This window comes from Prunus mume, unplaced genomic scaffold, assembly GCF_029339155.1.
Source record: "Prunus mume cultivar Tortuosa unplaced genomic scaffold, ASM2933915v1 scaffold18, whole genome shotgun sequence".
Lineage (NCBI taxonomy): Eukaryota > Viridiplantae > Streptophyta > Magnoliopsida > Rosales > Rosaceae > Prunus > Prunus mume.
Genome location: NW_028296564.1, coordinates 11,513 through 31,035, shown reverse-complemented (window position 1 = coordinate 31,035; position 19,523 = coordinate 11,513). Strand labels below are relative to the sequence as shown.

At 34.8% G+C, this 19,523-nt stretch overlaps 1 protein-coding gene across 1 annotated transcript; it reads left to right on the top strand.

The window, feature by feature from the left end:
- The first annotated feature begins 2,377 nt into the window (after positions 1-2,377).
- On the top strand, positions 2,378-19,309 carry LOC103329910 (ubiquitin C-terminal hydrolase 12-like). Its single transcript, XM_089043697.1, has 32 exons — positions 2,378-2,642; positions 3,005-3,074; positions 3,437-3,587; positions 3,730-3,887; positions 4,458-4,723; positions 4,818-5,036; positions 5,139-5,247; positions 5,329-5,444; positions 6,751-6,849; positions 8,585-8,694; positions 9,473-9,547; positions 10,788-10,866; positions 10,955-11,101; positions 11,709-11,789; positions 11,895-12,014; positions 12,933-13,055; positions 13,948-14,025; positions 14,112-14,200; positions 14,295-14,403; positions 14,853-14,921; positions 14,998-15,108; positions 15,888-15,943; positions 16,042-16,219; positions 16,296-16,397; positions 16,476-16,547; positions 16,747-16,812; positions 17,412-17,477; positions 17,610-17,696; positions 17,830-17,946; positions 18,114-18,188; positions 18,277-18,363; positions 18,663-19,309. The coding sequence occupies exons 1-32, from the start codon at positions 2,613-2,615 to the stop codon at positions 18,702-18,704; spliced, it is 3,357 nt and encodes a 1,118-aa protein (XP_088899823.1). The 5' UTR covers positions 2,378-2,612; the 3' UTR covers positions 18,705-19,309.
- The last annotated feature ends 214 nt before the right edge of the window (positions 19,310-19,523 follow it).

The following is a 19,523-nucleotide window of genomic DNA, read 5'->3' as shown; positions in this document are numbered from 1 at the left end:
TTTTTCCCGGTCAAAAAGTCAACATTTTCTCTAATAATTTATTATATGGGCAAAATTGTCTTTTCTTAGAATAAATTAATAATTAAAAATTAATTAAGGATCGGGTTGTTACATTAGCCGTCAAGGCTCTCCTCATGTGTAAATGATGATATTATTTAATTAATATACTTGAGATTATTTGCGTATGTAACATTGTTTCTCTTGGATGATTATGAAATCTTGGTTATGAATATAATTGCGGAATATGATTATTGGTGATTGGTGAATATAATATGGTTTACACACATCTAAAAGCTAAATGATGAAATGGGGAACTATTAGAGAAATTACTCATGTTATCGGTGATGGTTGGAACTCTTAGGTTGAGAAAGTAGTTTTGGAAATGAGGGTCATGAAATCAATGACTATAATTCCTTCAATTCCAAAATAAACTGTAGATATCAAAATGAATTTTTAACTGATTATAACTCCTATATTAATCCATTGGAGGAGGTCAAATGAGATCCAAATACCAACAATTTATTTTGTAAATAATGAGCCATGTTCACCAAATGGTGAATAATCCATAAAATGCCTAAATATCCAAAGATATTCTAATTTCAATTCTCATTCAAAAGGCTTGCTTAATTAAATGTATCGAAAATTTTGAAAAAACATGTTGATAAGAATTTTGATGAAGCCATTACAAAATATCAAAAGATGACTGAAAATGGAGATAAAAATCATTATGATTTGTTTGTTCGTGAAAATATTTTATCATCTAGACGTCAAAGAGAATTGAGAATTCTAATTTGTACTAAAATGTGTTATGTATATCGTTTTCATTTTCACTTGAATTGTTTTCTAAAAACAAATTCAAACTCATGTACAAAAACTGAAAAAATCAAATTATCATTTTCATTCTCTACCCAATGTATTGGTCTGATTGCTCTTTTTTTTTTGGTTGGTCTAATTTTATTTTATTTTTTCATTTGTCATTTTTTTCTTTCAATTTTCAGTTTTTTCGTTCCACTTCATTATTTTTTTTATTTTGCTACACTAGTATATAGTAATTTTATGATAAAACCATCATATATTATTCAATTTCATATTTATTTTAAACTAAATATAATATTATTTTATTATCTAGGGTTTTCTAAAATTATAATTTTTTATTATAATTTTAACTATACATTATTATTCTCAAAGTATAAATTTTTCATTGTTCGTAATACTTTTGGCTTTTAAAATATCAAAATTAAAACAAAATATTTTTTAGGACAAAAATTAATATAAATTATACTTGAAAAATAACTCACAATTTATTATTCTCAAATTGTCCTACCAGACACGTTTTCACTATTTTTATTTTCTGAATATGTTTTCCAATTAATCTACCAAATGCATTTTCGAAATCATTAAAATGCAAATTCATTTTCTCGTTTTCATTCTCATAAAATATTCTCAGTAACATTCTCCGAAAATGTTACCGAACGGAACCTAAAGTTTGTTGAAACAAGAATAAAACTAACGTTAACACCAAACAAAAATTAACACGAAGTGAATTAGTATAAGAACATCAAAATTGAGATTTTCGGATTTACATCTTCTCGATTGGGGCAAAGGCCACATTTACATTCTCCTTAGATGCAAAGAGGATGTAAATGTGGCTTCACATGTCCGCTTTGCATCTCTAGCATTGCAGATGCTCTAACTAGAAGAACGTTAAAAACTTAAATATTGTTTGAGTAGTTTGGGACTACTTTTGGGCACATTTGAGACTGCTTTTGTATGAAACGCTATTGTTCAATTAATTAGAAGAATGTTAAAAATTTTATTAAAAATCCAAGTGCTTCCTAAAATAGTATTTAGAAGTGCTCTTGCAGATGCTTCTCCATAAAAGGCTTTTATATAAACACACTTTTAAATTTTTTGACAAATATTGTTAGAACCACTTTTGGTTTTCAAAAAGTGTTTTTAGTTCTTGTAGTAAGGACTAAAAACACTTTATGACAACCAAAAACTCTTTCAACAATGCTTGGTAGAAAAACTTATTTTCCAAGAACCACTTGGAATGCACTTCTAATAAGCGGTTTTACAAAAGCAATTCCAAACGATGCAAAATTAGTTCTGATAAAAAAAAATCAAAATTAGTATCATAAAATGTACCCTACGTAGTAATTAAAACTTACCAAAAATTAAATAGGGAAGAAAACATTTGAAGCAGTGAGGCTGCAGGAATTTCCTTTTGCGGATTTAGTCGAGGTTGAAATTTGGCCTAAAGCGTTTGGGCTGGATTGGCCCAGATCTATGTATTTTGTAAATTACAGCGCGGTGGTCCATAGCCGTACAACGAGTGGAAGAAGCAAAGCCATGTCCCCCTGGGTCACTTTGTCATAAGCACAGGTCTACGGTCTACCATGTACCCCATTGCGAAAGTACTCTACTGCCCATCGTGCATATAAAAGAAGAGTAAAAAAACCGGACCCTTCTCTCTCTCTCTCCTCGACCAGCTTCTGGTGATCGCCATTTTGCACTTCTCTTACTGCACCTCCTTTACTCTCTCTCTCTCTCTCTCTCTAGTACCTCGCGGTGAGGTATTCTCATATCCCATTCCTTAGACTCGTTCAGCCATGACTGTCATGACCCCCGCCCCTATTGATGTATGTTTCTCTCTCTCTCTCTCTCAGTATATAACGTGCATCTATATGTTTAGTGTATGCATATGTCTGTGGATGATAAAGCTTTGGTTTTTATTTCGAATTTGTGGTTAGTTCATTATCTTAATTTGTATGATTTCAATGCTTAAATTGGGTTTTTTTGGAACTGAAATTGGAATTTGGTGTTGCCTAGGGCTTTGGTTTCCAAATTGCTTTAATGTGGCTATCATTTCTCTCCATTGTTGTTTGGAATTTAGGGTTTTATTGAAAACAATAATAAGGGTTTGCTTTTGGTATCTCCCCCCCTCAAAAAAAAAAAAAAAAAGAAGGCTCAGAATTCATTAACTCTTGTGTGTTTGTTACAGCAACCAGAGGACGAGGAGATGCTCGTCCCGCACTCGGATTTGCCCGAAAACAATCACCAACCCATGGAAGGTATTCTGATCCGTCCAGTATGTCCATTCCCTGTAGCTTTTTATCATTCTTTTTAAAACTTACTTTGGGTAATTAATTAACTGAAATTGGTTGTAATGTGTATTGGACCCCAACTAATGGGGAGCTATAAAAAAATTGTTATAAGTAATTCTCATTTTCCATGACTGGGGTCAAGTGGTTGTGTTGCACTAAGACTATTTTCCATTCTTTTGCATGCAAAATTGAAAGAAAGTTCCTGTAGGAAAACTGATGATGTGTATTGTAATTGCAGTACTTTTATTTTATTTTAAGTTTTCAACTACTTGCAGCATGAAACAGTTGTAACATATGTATTTATTTTGGTTTCCTTTGCAAATTATTAGTTGTTGCACAACCTGAAACTGCTAATAATGTGGAGAACCAGCCAGTGGAGGATCCTCCATCATCAAGATTCACGTGGAGAATTGACAATTTTTCTAGGATGAATACAAAGAAGCTTTATTCAGATATATTTGTCGTTGGTGGCTATAAATGGTATTGTCATTCTCTCTCTCTCTCTCTCTCTCTCTCTCTCTCTCTCTCTCTCTCTCTCTCACTTGACACAGTCACTTTGCTCTATATGTTCCTCTTTGTTTTGGCGTTGCTTTGATATGTTCCGCTTGCTTTGCTTTGGCAGGCGTGTGCTTATTTTTCCTAAGGGAAACAATGTAGATCATTTGTCTATGTATTTGGATGTTGCGGATTCAGCAAGTTTGCCATATGGCTGGAGTAGATATGCACAGTTTTGCTTGGGGGTCGTCAATCAAATTCATAACAAGTATTCAGTACGAAAAGGTACCTCCTTGGATATGTTTTCTACTAATCTTCCACTGTGTATTAAACTTCGATTCTTTTGTAGCAGAATAATAATTTCAGTTCTTAAGCTATAGTGTTGGTGTGATTCTCTATCTATGAGATCAGGTGTGCATTTATCTAATGTGGAATTAAAGAAAGTAGCAAAGAATATTTCCTTAAGTTGATTAAAAAAGTAGATCTGCTAGGAGGGCATCATTGATAGATTATAACTTTTGGAGCCCAATGAAAAATTTGGCCCAATGGAGGAATTCATTGGGAAGAGTGCATTGCACAATTGGGAAGTTCGGCATGTCTATCTATATTCGACCTTTTAGTTTGCTTGTGCTACTTAAGCGGGATTTAGCCTCATGTGATTTAGCCTCATGTGATTTAGAATTGCAATTGTCATTATTGGTTTAAGCTTGAATTAATCAGAGTTGGTCTGAGAACCGCAATTTTAGCGCTTCTGTAGGTTGATGTTTCCTTTTGTGTATTGTTACTGATAAAAACCTTCAAATTGATTGATAGTGTGCCTATAGATATTTACTGAATCCTATTTGCATGATACAGACACACAGCATCAGTTCAATGCGCGAGAAAGTGATTGGGGTTTCACATCCTTCATGCCTCTTAGTGATCTTTACGATCCCAGTAGAGGGTATCTTGTGCATGATACACTTATAATTGAAGCTGAGGTTCTCGTTCGTAGGGTTGTAGATTACTGGACATATGACTCGAAAAAGGAGACAGGTTATGTGGGGCTTAAGAACCAAGGAGCAACTTGCTACATGAACTCTCTCCTCCAGACTTTGTATCATATTCCTTATTTCAGAAAGGTTAGCAGCTGCACGAAATTTTTGTTCTACAGCATGCTAACTTATCTGGTTAAAGATCTCTGAGGAAAACAATGTCTTGGGTTGTATATTTCAGGCTGTTTACCATATGCCCACAACTGAGAATGATTTGCCATCGCAAAGCATACCTTTGGCCCTGCAGAGTCTATTTTACAAGCTTCAGTACAGTGACAATAGTGTGGCAACAAAAGAGCTGACGAAGTCTTTTGGATGGGACACGTATGATTCATTTATGCAGCATGACGTACAAGAACTCAATAGGGTTTTGTGTGAAAAACTTGAAGACAAAATGAAGGTATCTTTTAACCAAATTCATATTGATTAATTTTGAAAATCTCATCAATGTTGAAGCTCTTGAATCTTATTGAAAAGTTTTACCATTTTGACCTGTTACCAGGGAACTGTTGTAGAGGGAACTATACAGAAGTTGTTCGAAGGACACCATATGAACTACATTGAATGCATCAACGTGGACTACAAATCAACAAGAAAGGAATCATTTTATGGTACGTTTTTGTTTCGGTTTCGAATTCTACATGCTTATGGTCCTTTTGGATAATGCTAATATTATCAACTGTGTCTGGCAGACCTTCAGCTTGATGTCAAAGGTTGTCGTGATGTATATGCTTCTTTTGATAAGTACGTAGAAGTTGAACGTCTCGAGGGTGATAACAAGTATCATGCTGAACAGTATGGATTGCAGGTTAGTGCTCTATTCAATTTGCGGGGTGCAGATAATTGGCATAATTTTGCGTGAAATTGAGTGAGATGAGTTATCTGTTAATTGATTTGAGAAAGTTTTAGATAATTTGTTCCTTTGAGCTTAATACCTTATTGCTGTTGACTAAGCTTCTGAACAGCTACGTTGAGTTTTGCTCCTTGAGTTTATCAATACTGCAGGTTGATATTTTTGGTTGTTTGTGGGTGAAATCCCAAAACAGAAAATCCGAATTTGCAATGTCACTTGTACTATTTTCTTATAGAATACGTCATTGTATTATTTGTCCCCTTTTTATGTAATGTTAGAGGCCTTTCAAAAAACAAAAAATAATATTTGAGGGATTCTTGGCTTAAAATGTATACAGAAAAAAAAAAAAGGTGGTGACTTACTCGTTCCTTTTCAACTTATCAAACCATTGCTTTTGATAAGGCATTTTCAAACTAAACAAGAGAAGTAAATTAAAAAAAAAAAAGTAACGTAAAAAGTCGCAAGGATTTGGCATTCACAGGTCTATCACATTGGTGAAGAAGATTGAGTCATGGTAAAATTAGATGTTCAGACTGAGGGAGAGGAAGAGATAGGTTGGCAGGTGTTAAATTTATTTTTCTCAATGCTGGAATGGCTGTAATCTATATAGACACAATCCAAGTTCTTAAACGTTTAGAATTCTGGAAACTACAATGAGTTGTTTTGAGAAAGAAAAAAAAGGAAACAATACTGAAATTTTTGTATCAGCTGCAAGAGTATTAAGACATTTTCATAATTTAGAACAAAGAGACAGAAATGGATTTTCAAGTAGCCTAGTTGTACTCGATATTAGGGGTGTTCAAAGGAAACTACTTTGCTAACCAGTTGGTTTCCCTTACATATTGCAACATTGCTGGGTTTTTGTTTGACTCTTCTTCCTTTTCTTTTTAGCTGATCGGTTTTCACTGGAAGATCTTCACTCTATGTTATAGCTGATGGGTTTTTTATTTTTATTTTTTAAAGTTATGGAGCATTTATACTTTAAATCACATTATATATCTTAATTAAATATGCACTGCTAGAGAATCATTGATTGATGAACGGAGATTGGATGGGTTGCCAGAGTATGACTGGAAACAGTAGATAATAAATAAGAGATCTGAGTTCTTGTGGGTAAAAGATTTTGCATTAGTTTTTTGTCTGGTGGATGGCCACAAGTGTGATAATCTCCTTCACTGTTTTTTTTTTTTTTTGGTTGGCATGAGAAACCCATTGTTCTATTGGTTTATATTGATGACCATTTTGGAGCATAATTTTTCAGGATGCTAAGAAAGGTGTTTTGTTTATTGACTTTCCCCCGGTGCTTCAACTTCAGTTGAAACGATTTGAGTACGACTTTATGCGGGACACAATGGTGAAGGTTAGAACTTCAATAACTATTTTACTTCAGGTCGTTATGTCTGTTATTTGTGCATTATTAGCATGAATGAGTGCATTTTATTGCGTATGTTTATTTACTTTAGGATTATAAGTTAGAATAGGTTATGAAAGTTTCCAGGCTTGTAATTTTTTTTTGGGAAGGAAAAATAATTATTTCTAAAGCACAACACTGTGGACAAGGGGATATAAAGAAACACAACCCAAATATATTCCACAACAGAGGCACCGACACTTTGGCTTTCTTCCCGCCACCAAAGGCCTTGTGTTGTTCACTTAACAGCACACAGCAACCTGGAAACATTCAGCTCGCCTGTCTTGCAAAACAAATTCTTCTGAGACTTAGAATTACTAAACTTTGCACAAAAATATGATCAGCATGATCTCCCTTCCTCCTACCGTTCAGCTCCTGTATAGGGGAGCCTCACTTCCCTTCTGTTTTCTCTTCATACAAGGATGTTGGAGTTACCATTCCGATCTACACATAATGCACCAGTGAGGTAAAAAGAACCAAGTTGGTCTTCTCCTGTGAACCATATGACACGTGTTAATGCCTCGCCCTTCACCCCAAAAATAGGGACATGCTCTCAACTTGTTGAGTGTATTCATGAGCCACAATCCAGGGTAGAATCTTTACCTTAAGATGGTCTTAGCTTTGCAGATCTCCCTCGTTGGCTTAAAATTTGAAACTGTACCATTATCACACTGAATCTAGAATAAGACTTGACTGGGAAAGATAATGTTCTCTAGTACCTGATAAAAAACTCTTTCCAAAATAACCAGCAAAGAAGATAGTTCCTCAATGAATGTTTCATGTTAATTTGCACTATACCCAAATCTCAGTTTAAACAGAAAAGAAGTTTTGACTGCATCTATGTCTAATAACTTTTTAAATTATTTGACAAGGTATTACAAGTCTCTTCTGCAAAGTATAAATCAGATGAACTACTTTTATTTCTGAATCCCAAACTTTATTTTTTGCCAACGTTCATTTGGGATTTATTCCTATTATCAGTTTAAATATTAAGTATCAAATAGCCAGCCAGTTAGATTGATGCCAGATTCAGACAATGGTGACTGTCGTTTTTTGTTTTTGTTTTTTGGTTGCTTCTTGAGATACCCACCTCATAAGGCACCCAAATTCTAATCATACATAGTTTCTCTCCAAGTCCTACCTGCACTAGGTAATTAACAGGGAAAATCTCTTGTGGATGCTCCCAAGGAATTTTTATTGTTATGAATTCAGAGTGGTTGCTTCTTGAGGCAAGTTCCTGGCCATTGATTAAGCCCCATGAAGGCTTTTAGGCAATGGTGCCATGGGCCCATAACATAGTGCGAGTTGTAACTCATGAAATTCCATTACTTTAACCCTTTTTGGTTTGGTTTCTTCTTCAATGGTTGTAAGGAATAAATTTACAAATAATTTAGCATGATGTAATTCATCTGTGTCTAAATGATTGTTTTTTGTTTTAAACAAAAAGTTGAGTGTCCCTCCAGTTTCCCATTAGTGGTCGATTTCCTAGTTCTTCACAGAGCTTTTATTGTTAATAGAGTTTATACACATTTTAGTGCCTTTATAAATTGCTATATGAACCATTCATGATTTGTGGATGGAGATTGGAGTGATTTGATTTTCTTTTGAGAAAATAAGACTGATAGAGTGTGTTTCTTTTTTGAACATAAATCTTAGATTTTTTATTTATGCTCTTATTGTGTAGATTAATGATCGTTATGAGTTCCCATTGCAACTTGACCTCGATCGAGAGAATGGAAAATATTTATCACCTGAAGCTGATAGGAGTGTTCGTAACCTTTACACACTTCACAGGTATATTTCAGAGTTTTTCCTATTTGTCATATATCCATTTTGTTTAGGAAAAGAACCTAGGAAAGCTTTGTGGTGATTCCCTTTCACATAGTAATCATAGTTCTGAGGTCTAGTGATTTGTGCTCTGGGGAAGGATTCCAAGTTGCTCTTGTTTTTGAAAGAATTCTAAATTCAGTACTACATGCCTTGTTAGAAACCCCTTTGCTATTTTAGCTACATCTCCTTTTTCCGGACATAAATTTTTTTGTCCTACAAGCATTCTTGATAGGTTGGTACAATTGTTGCTGTGAGGATTTTTTGGTTGACACTTATTATCTGATGATAGGGGGTGCATAATTTCATTTTTGTTGCACATTGTTTGTGTTCCCTTTTTTTGGTCAGAGTTTGTGTTCCTTTAGTTGTTTGGATGTATATGTTTTAGTTTATATATGTGGTCTATATCCTTTCTCTCTTTATTTTTGTATTTAATAATCTTTCTATCTGATACTGCTCTTTCACCTATTATGTATTTTGGATAATTTTCTGTTAGTGATATATATATATATATATATATATATGTATATTTGTTTTGTACAAATGAGTACTATTTTGTAATGGATGCACACTTGTGGCAATTTATGTCTCATATACATAGGACTACTATGCTTTTTCCTAGTATTAAATGACCAAGGGAAAAAAATTATTTCCCATAAAATTCTGTCATTAATTTGATTCATAGATTCCTGCTTTGCTCTTCTAAGTCTTATATCGTACTTATGCATTTGGTGGTTGTTTACAGTGTTTTGGTACACAGTGGTGGGGTGCATGGTGGGCACTATTATGCCTTTATCAGGCCAACACTTTCTGATCAGTGGTATGCATCAGTTCTCAGATTCTTGGCATCCATTCCCTCATATGTGCTCCCATGTTTTGCATGTGCAGAAAACCCATAACTGATTCTCATGATGTTACTTTATCAACCCTAGTTTGGTTTTCCTATTGTTTATGCTTGAAGCAGAAAACTCTGGGAGCAAACATGCATAAGTATATACTCATACGTTTTAAATTTCATAATCTTCTTGAGCATCACAATGATATGACACTAGTCTTCATTTGTCTTTTGAGAAAGAGAATTTTATTGCAATAAATTATGGTTGTAGGTACTTTCTCTTTTTGCTGCCTTTGTGAATGTATTTCTAATAATTTAGTGAGCTTTTGTAGGATCTCAATAGATTGATATTATGTTTATAATAAAATTTTAATCATCTATATATATGGCAAAAATACCTTAGTACCTTGATAGGTCTCTTGTAGATGTAAGAATGAATTCTGCATGATTGGCAGTTGAAACTTGAAAGAGCGGAAGTGTGAATGTTAAAAAAATATATATATATATATATTAGAAATTGAATGGTTTTGTTCTTATACATACACGAGGAAGGTAATCAAAAAAGAAAGAAGATGAGTTCTTCTTTGTTTTATCACTTTGGAGCCATGGTTTAGTTGTAAGGATATCACATTATAGTGCCTAGTGTCACTGTTTCAGACACGTATGACTTATGTTTCTTTCATAGTGTATGGTAGCTGTGATTGACTGTTACTCTATTGACTTGCAATTATTAATTCAATATATGTTGCATAAATATTTTGAAACAATAATTTGTTCATTCCTGAAACTCTCTTTTTCCCTCATTTTCTGCTGGAATTGGAAAGGCGCATGTCAGAAAGTAATGTACACAATTTTGATCATTTTGGATTGTGAAGTTTCTGGCCAAAAATATGAATGTAGTTGTATCCAGCAATCTATATATAAATAAGCACATGGCCATCATTTCATGTTACTCGATAAGTAGCAACTACAGCTACATTCCCTTTTGGTGTACCACGAACATGACCATTTGCTCTAACACGTAACATAGTACATGGCTATGCCATACAGATGTTTCTAAAGCCTTGGGTCCTAAGAGGTACCTAATTACTGAGCTAGCCAATTGCATTGGCCAATTTGTATGCTTAACATATTCTAAATATTTGGTTGAATTTTAAGAAATGCATATCGGATTCCATCAAGCCCCCTTTCTACTTCATGTGTCATTAAGATTTGTGGTACACAGGTATAAATTCGATGATGAGAGGGTCACAAAAGAAGATATAAAGAGGGCACTAGAGGAGCAGTATGGTGGTGAGGAAGAGGTATGCTTTTCCAATTTCTGCATGCAATACTGAATCCAGGTTTTTACTTTTAAGATTCATTTTTCATAGTTTGCTTATGGTTTGACAGTTACCACAGACAAACCCTGGATTCAATAACACTCCTTTCAAATTTACGAAGTACTCAAATGCGTACATGCTGGTGTACATACGTGAAAGTGACAAAGATAAAATAATCTGCAATGTGGATGAGCAGGACATCGCTGAACATCTAAGGGTGAGATCCTGTTCTTAAGGGCAATTTGTAGGATATTTGATTATTCATGTAAGAAATTGGATACATGGATTCTTCATTTCATGAGGTATCTTAAATGAACCTCTTAACAAGGCTGATATTAAGGATCTTTCTGTTTGAGATCAAATTCCCATATCCAAGTAAAGTTCTGATTGAACTTGGAATTAGAAATACAATGAGATGTTTTGATTGTTTGTGTCACACAATTTGGCACATTAGCTGCTTTCATGAAAAACTTGGTTCATTTCTGAGTTATTTATACACACATATTTTTGCATGTGTACATTTCTTTGTGCATATTCTCTTTCAGAATTTCTGTCTTATGGGAGATAAGGCCTGTATACATTCATTGACTTGTCTCAGGAGAGGTTAAAGAAAGAATAAGAAGAAAAGGAATAAAATGTGATGTTTTGATTGTTTGTGTCACACAATTTGGCACATTAGCTGCTTTCATGAAAAACTTGGTTCATTTCTGAGATATTTATACACGCATATTTTTTTGCATGTGTATATTTCTTTGTGCATATTCTCTTCAGAATTTCTGTCTTATGGGAGATAAGGCCTATATACATTCATTGACTTATCTCAGGAGAGGTTAAAGAAAGAACAAGAAGAAAAGGAACACAAGAAGAAAGAAAAGGCAGAGGCACACCTATATACTATTATAAAGGTTTAGCTGTTAAATCCATTTCTTATTAACAAGTGGCTTTCAAGCTTAGCTTGTGTAAATTTATAGTGCAACATCCTTTGCTTGTGACTTATATCATTCCTCTAGGTTGCCCGGGACGAGAACCTTGTCGAGCAGATTGGGAAGGATATTTATTTTGATCTTGTTGATCATGACAAAGTTAGAAGTTTTCGTATCCAGAAGCAGACGCCTTTTAACGTATTTAAGGTACAATTTTGAACTTGCTTCTTGCACCTGTTTTTGAATGAGGTTCTTTTCTGTCAATGATCCTTTTTCCTGTTTGAATCCACTCTGCTCAATGCGTTCCAGCTTTAATTGTTGTTTCTGTCCTCTTTTGTTAGGCAAGGTATTCGTTAATATGTTAAAAATAGAAAGGCTACAGTTCTTAATATGTTAATATGCAAGGAATGGTATGTATACATGTTCTTAATTTTTTGGCATGCTTTATTATGCTCAGAGATTAAGGTATTCAGTTGTGTTTAAAGTCCTGTGACAAGGATTGTTCATCTTTTTCACTCATTTTTTCTCTGTAGTCATAGTTGTTGGAGACTTTGGCATCTGTGTCAAGCCAATGTTGTAATTTTATAATCTGAATAGAAGATTATATAATTACAACTAACAGATTTTGAAAATACAAGCTAAGCCCCCTCCAGCTTTTTGTAGGTAGTTTTTTTTTCGTTACATGGAAAGTGGGTTAAGAAAGCTTGGTGGTACACATTAATATCTTTAAATTTAGAAATGGACTAGTAGCTCTGTGAAAAGTTCTGTTAGCAGATGTATCAAAAATACAATGAAACATTTTAAGGGGATTATGCCTTTTGCATGGTATTATATGTGGACTTCAAGTTATCTGGCATATGGTGATAATTCATTTGGAAATTTATTTGATTTAGTATATATTTGCACGGCTCCAACAATAAATTATAGCTCAGTGAAGCTTTGTATAAGCAACAATTGATAACTATACACCTACTATTTGCACAGCTCCAAATGCTAGTGTATATATGATACTTTCCCCACACATGGTTCTACTGTTTTCTTTTCGGTTGTGATGCACTTCTTCATTTAACTTGGATTTTGTTTTCTTGCTGCACTTCTTATTATTTTCCATAATGATTCATCCAGGAGGAGGTTGCGAAAGAGATTGGTATACCAGTGCAATTTCTGCGATTTTGGTTTTGGGCGAAGCGTCAAAACCATACATATCGTCCTAACCGTCCATTGACGCCTGTGGAGGAAACACAATCTGTACTTATCTTGTGCTGCTTTTCTGTTTCAAGTTTTTCTTTCCTTTTTTATAATGGCTTTGTGGGATAGATGAAACTGGTCTTTATATTTATTTGATGCCTATCATGTTCTAGATGATGCTTGCACGTACAAGCTAATGCTTTTACAGAGTGAGCATTTGAAAATGAAAAAGAAAGATATATTTTATGTTTATGACTTGTGAGTTACTGAAGCTCTTCTTTCAAATTGTATTACATGCTATGCCTGATTTGTATTGGCTGCTGTATAAGAATAGATCTTTGTACACCATGTATGATTGCTTGTAACGCTTGGCCAAGGAACATCCTTTTGTTACTTGTGGTTAATTGGTTGCGAAGCAGGGCCGATGATATATTATCTTCAGACCACATTGTTTCAATGAGAATAGTTCCACATTGTTTCAATGGAAATAGTTCCACATTGTTTCAATGGAAATAGTTCCCCATTGTTTCAATGGAAATAGTTCCCCACTTTATTGTTGCTCTGTAGTTCAACACTTGTTAACTACAGTTTTCTTTATGAATATATCTCTTGGCATCTTTTTGGGCCTCTTTGTCATAGCAATAGGGATATTCCTTTCCATTAAATCTGTCTTGATTGGTTGTGTGTTCTGAGCTGATTACTTGTGGTTCTTGTGGTTAGTGTGTTGAGCATGTATGGCCATTAGTACTTTTTCCATAATAGAAAATTTTCCCTATAAAAAATATTGTCCTAGGTTTTTTGGCATTTGAATGCAAGAGCTGCGGTTTTTTTCTTTCTGCATCGTCATTTATTTTCCAGAAAAGTGCATTGGTGACCGAACTTTTGCTCTTTATGCAAGTGCCTCTGTATACAGAGATGTATATGGCTCAGTCTTCTTTTCATTGCATTGCAGGTTGGACAGTTGAGGGAGGTATCAAACAAGGTTCATAATGCAGAACTAAAGTTATTCTTAGAAGTAGAGCTTGGGCTGGTAATATTGTCGTACTACTAAAGAACATTGTTCTTGTCTGGAATGTTCTTTGCAGCAGTTTATCTAATTTTATGCTTTTTATTAAGGATTTACACCCTATCGCTCCACCTGACAAGACAAAGGATGACATTCTGCTTTTCTTTAAGCTTTATGATCCAGAAAAAGAAGAACTACGGTACTTTATTTGTTTTTTATCGGGTTACTCTTACTCAATAAGCTATGGAAGAATTTGAAGGTTGTTGTTTTGCTTATTTTCTTAATACTGTCAGATATGTTGGAAGGCTTTTTGTGAAGAGTACTGGTAAGGCAGCTGAAATATTGTCAAAATTAAATGAAATGGCTGGCTATGCTCCTGAGGAAGAGATTGACCTTTATGAGGTTTGTATGCAATAACCCCTTTTCTCAGCTCCTGGTGTCATTCTGTAGGAAACTTCTTGATTAGAAGTTTAGAACTAGATTGTATAAGTTCATATAATGATGAAACCAACAATTTAGAGGTTTGATGAATGCATTAATCTGTTCACACTAGTAACCATGCAATGCCTGGGTGTAGAAGTTTCTGCTCATCCCATAGTTAATATGATTCCTTTGTCTAATCTATAAAGCATGGTTGGGCCTGGTATTGTATCCTGGACTCGTTACTTTATGCTCGTCTTGATCTTGAACAAGTACCCAAATCCATCCTTGTCCCTTGCCATGAGTTGAATTTGTCTGATGCGAAGCAGTCTGATTATTGGTCTTTGTTATTACTAAATAATGTATTTAGCTGTTGATTTTTCTTGCTTTGGTTGTAAGCCATGGTTTCTTACTGGTGCTCTGATGCTTAGGAAATTAAGTTTGAGCCGAATGTCATGTGTGAACCCATCGACAAGAAATTCACATTTCGAGCCTGCCAGGTATTTTCTAAGTGTCATCAGTGTTCATGAACTTACTATTCTTGTCAGTATTTTAACTTCTTGTTTATGCATGCAGCTTGAGGATGGAGACATTGTTTGCTTTCAGAAGCCCACTCCAGTTGAAAATGGAGAACATCTCCGCTATCCAGATGTCCCATCTTTTCTGGACTATGTGCACAACCGTCAAGTAAGCCTTCCTGAGACTTGTACATTTGTTTTGAAACTTCAATTCCTTTTTTGGTGGTTTATTTGTAGCTATATTAGAACAAACAATGTAGCTATAAGCCTGTATCTGAAGCTTAATCTCATGCCTGGCCTGTTCCTAGAACAAGGCTTTTGAAACACAAGCGTGTTTTCTAGATGATTGGTGTGTTTCTTTTTCAACTGAGCTCGTGTTTGCATAAGTACCCACCAATATAAGTTGTAACTCCAGTGAACGTGGGGTATAATAAGATTGAATCGCCATGCTATTAGACCTTGCCTCTTTTGTTTTCTAAATTCCAGTTAGAAATTTTTTCAATTGTAGATTACCACTTCAAACCGTGTTCTGTCATGAATATTGTATCTAATCATCTAGTTAACAGCAAATATTCCTCTCAAGCCCAGGCCTTTGGTGTTCTCCCAAGTGGTCCTGGGTTTAAAGCCCCATGGTACCTGTTTCTGTGAGTTTTCCCCTTCCCCCTTCCTAGCTTTGGAAAAAAAATGTATTCCTTTCAAGCATTATTAATGTATTAGCCATTTAAGATAATGTATTCTAAATCTTAATTTTATATGCTTTTGGTGGTGAATGGTGATATATTCTCGTTGCACAATTATGCAAATTCAGGTTGTGAGTATTGTGCTTTTAATTAAAAAAAAGTATTGTGGCTTTTTAATAATAATAAAAGTACTGTGTTATTTTAATATATAAAAACTCTCATTAAAAGAACCCTGACTTGGCTGTTTTTATGATGTGATATGTCACAGGTTGTTCACTTCCGATCTCTTGAGAAACCCAAAGAAGATGATTTCTCCCTAGAATTGTAAGTTCTATCATTGTTGGTGTTTATCTATATCATTAACTGGGCTATATAATCTAAAAGTGATTTTATCTCCTTTTGTTTTCCATGTTGATTTTAAGATCGAAACTCCATACCTATGATGATGTTGTGGAACGAGTTGCTCAGCAACTTGGTTTGGATGATCCATCCAAAATTAGGCTTACATCGCATAACTGTTACTCACAACAACCCAAACCCCAGCCAATTAAGTATCGGGGGGTTGAACGCTTGACTGATATGCTGGTCCACTACAATCAGGTAATAATCTCACAGCCCTAGGTGATATTTTCTTTAAAACTTTGGAGATCATTTCTCTTACAACAATCCATGACAGACTTCGGATATATTGTACTATGAAGTATTGGACATCCCTCTGCCTGAATTACAAGGTTTGAAAACTCTGAAAGTCGCATTCCATCATGCTACTAAGGAAGAAGTGAGTGCACTGATCAGATCTTACAATGTTATGTTTTGTTAATCTTAATCATGTTCTAATATATGTGTCTTTAACCAGGTTGTTATTCATACCATAAGACTGCCAAAACAGAGCACTGTGGGGGATGTAATTAATGACCTTAAAACTAAGGTGATGTTATTGACCTGTTAGTTTCACTATCATCCTATCCAGCCAGTCGAAACGTCCTATTTATTAGTAATGGCTTTATGTAATTGTTGCCCCACTTTTATGGTTGATCTCGTGATTATTTGCTTTAATTGTTTATTTTATTTTATTTAATACTCTGATTTTATGGTTGTCGTAACTAGTGTAACCCAATTTGGAACAGGTTGAATTGTCTCATCCAGATGCAGAACTTAGGTTGCTTGAAGTTTTCTATCACAAGATTTACAAGGTCTGAGCTTCATCTTCCAATGAAAACAACTGTTCTGACTAACGTATCTCTGAAATTGATACATGAAAGACATAAAAATTGAAGGGTTTCATTTGTGTATGGTTTTTTAACACAGGCTTAGAAAAAAGGTCCTCCATGCCCCTGTTAAGTGAGCTGAGTGTTAATTAGCCCGATTTCTATCTGAGCAGTTCACAGTTGTTAAATATACATCTTCATGAATTTCGCGGTACAGATAGCTTTGTTCTGTCACATTTATATTGATCTAGCAGAAGTATGGTGAGGTCATGAGATTCAATAGTGGGTTTACTAAAGCATGAGTCCCACAAAAAGCAAGCATTTTTTGTGTGGGCCACCTGATGTTAATGAATATGTTAATTTGATGTTACCATGATTCTGTGAGATATAACTTATTTTTTCTAGTTCGTTTGTCAATTTAATGTTAAATTAATACAGCTGGTTGGAAGAAAGGGATTACGTAGGCTTGGGGTTTCCTTTTTATTCACTTTTGCCATTGTAACCCTTGGGAAATTAGGAAGCTTAGAAATACAAAAATGAATTTTTTGTTATTGCTATTTGATCCTGCTGTAACACATCTGCAGGTTTTTCCTCACAGTGAAAAGATTGAGAACATAAATGATCAATACTGGACGTTACGGGCCGAAGAGGTCTCTGTCTGTCTGTCTCTCTCTCTCTCTCTCTCACACACACACACATGCATATGCTGGAAGGGGTCTGAATCTAGTTGTTTTTGATGTGTTGCTTGACATAGTTGATGTGTTTTTCTTTTCATTTCATAGGTTCCTGACGAAGAGAAAAATCTTGGTCCTAATGATCGTGTAATTCATGTCTACCATTTCACTAAAGACACAGCTCAGAACCAAATGGTGATTGCGACTAACTTTTTCGCTTCACAGCTTCACTGATTCTTTTTTCCCCCTCCTGATATTTGCCTTTCAAACTGAACAATGTACGATGATTCATAATCTCATATGCTCAAATTTATCTATTCTTCCCCAGCAAATTCAAAACTTTGGGGAACCTTTTTTCTTGGTCATACATGAAGGTGAAACTTTGGCTGAAATTAAAGCTCGAGTACAAAAGAAATTACAGGTTGCGGATGAGGAGTTTGCCAAGGTATAATCTATGTTCTTATTATCATCATTCCCTTTCCTGATTTTGTTAGAAAGATGGACATTCTCATTTGGTTTTAAATAAAGAAATGGAATTGTTGTGTTAAACCTTTCCTCCTACTGTTACATTGTACTGATGAAACATTAAATTTATTTTTTCCTTTTTGCCAGTGGAAGTTTGCATTTCTTTCCCTAGGTCGCCCAGAATATCTCCAGGACTCTGACATTGTGTCTAGTCGGTTTCAGGTGTGTAAACTAGAGATATGTTACTATGATATTTCTGTTTCAAATTTCAAATTATATTTTCATTTTGTTGTTCATAATCTGTGTATAGAGAAGAGATGTTTACGGTGCTTGGGAGCAATATCTTGGGCTGGAACACTCTGACAGTGCTCCTAAAAGAGCGTATGCAGCTAATCAGGTAAGATGAAGCATTTTTGTTTGTTCTTTCCCAGAATATTTGAATTTTTTTTTCGAGTTAATGTTGTCACATATTTTGGCTTTTAGTTAGTACTCTTAGGCTGAGATGTTAGGAAACATGCAGCTTGCTCACATTCATCTGGAACACATGCTTCCTTATGTACTTTTTTATTTATTAATGTTTATTTTTATTTTATAATAAGAAGACATCGAAGCTGCTAGGTTATATATTTGATCAGATATATTCTTGGATAGGCTTACCTGTTGACATTACTTTGCCAATTTTACACCTTTTTGCAGAATCGCCACACATTTGAAAAGCCAGTAAAAATCTACAACTAGGAAAATAGTTGGATGAACGAGTTTTCATCATTCCAGAGATGAATTGGGCAATTCTCCCCATCATCTGGTTGTGAAAGCTGGAAACTGGTGAAAATTGACTCTGTATAGGCATCCAGTGAGGTTAGCTTTTGAAAAGGTTTCAACAAGGTTCGGTGGCCGGATTTTGTTGGCTATATACTTCCTTCTCCCAGCGTGTGGTTGGGGAGGACTTTTCCCTAAATCAGTGTGTATCTTCAACCATTGATCAAAGCCCCTCTTGAGCTTTTACTACATATTTATAGAGAGCTTCCTCTTTGGGTGGGCATGGCAATGGCCTTCATCATCAGTTCAATGTAACTTTGACAGTAAATAAAGAAAGATTCTTGAACTAGTGAATGTATACAGTACAGGTATAGTTTGGTGACTCATTTTTCCCATGTTTGCTTCCTGTTTTCTGTTCAGTTTAGATAGCAAGATGAGATGGGGTTGTGTAATGGTTGATTAGTCGGTTCTCAGACACGTTTATAGATTTTTGTAAAAGAGACCTCGTCAGTCGCTGCCATTGAGGGATAATTTCATTTTCAATACATAGCTAGTAAATAGATATTCTCTTATTTCTTATCAAAGTCTTGTTCGGATATTCTGGATTTGGATACATACATTTCTTGATCCTCAAGTCAACTATATTAATTTCTGCAAGATCTCAAAATGAACCAAAAAAATTTCTTCCTTTGTAAGCTCGCAACTATCTGGGCCAGGTTTCCAATGTTGCTGCGATATCTTGGGTTCGCTGTTTAGCTATTCGAAGTTGAGTTTTCTAAGATACACTGAAAATATGGG

What these genes read in the sequence shown, in the direction of transcription:
- LOC103329910 (XM_089043697.1), top strand. Translation starts at nt 2,613, where the DNA reads ATGACTGTCATGACCCCCGCCCCTATTGAT. An exon ending in CCAACACTTTCTGATCAGTG is followed by an intron (nt 9,548 to 10,787) that starts GTATGCATCAGT and finishes TGTGGTACACAG; the next exon opens with GTATAAATTCGATGATGAGA. An exon ending in AGTATGGTGGTGAGGAAGAG is followed by an intron (nt 10,867 to 10,954) that starts GTATGCTTTTCC and finishes ATGGTTTGACAG; the next exon opens with TTACCACAGACAAACCCTGG.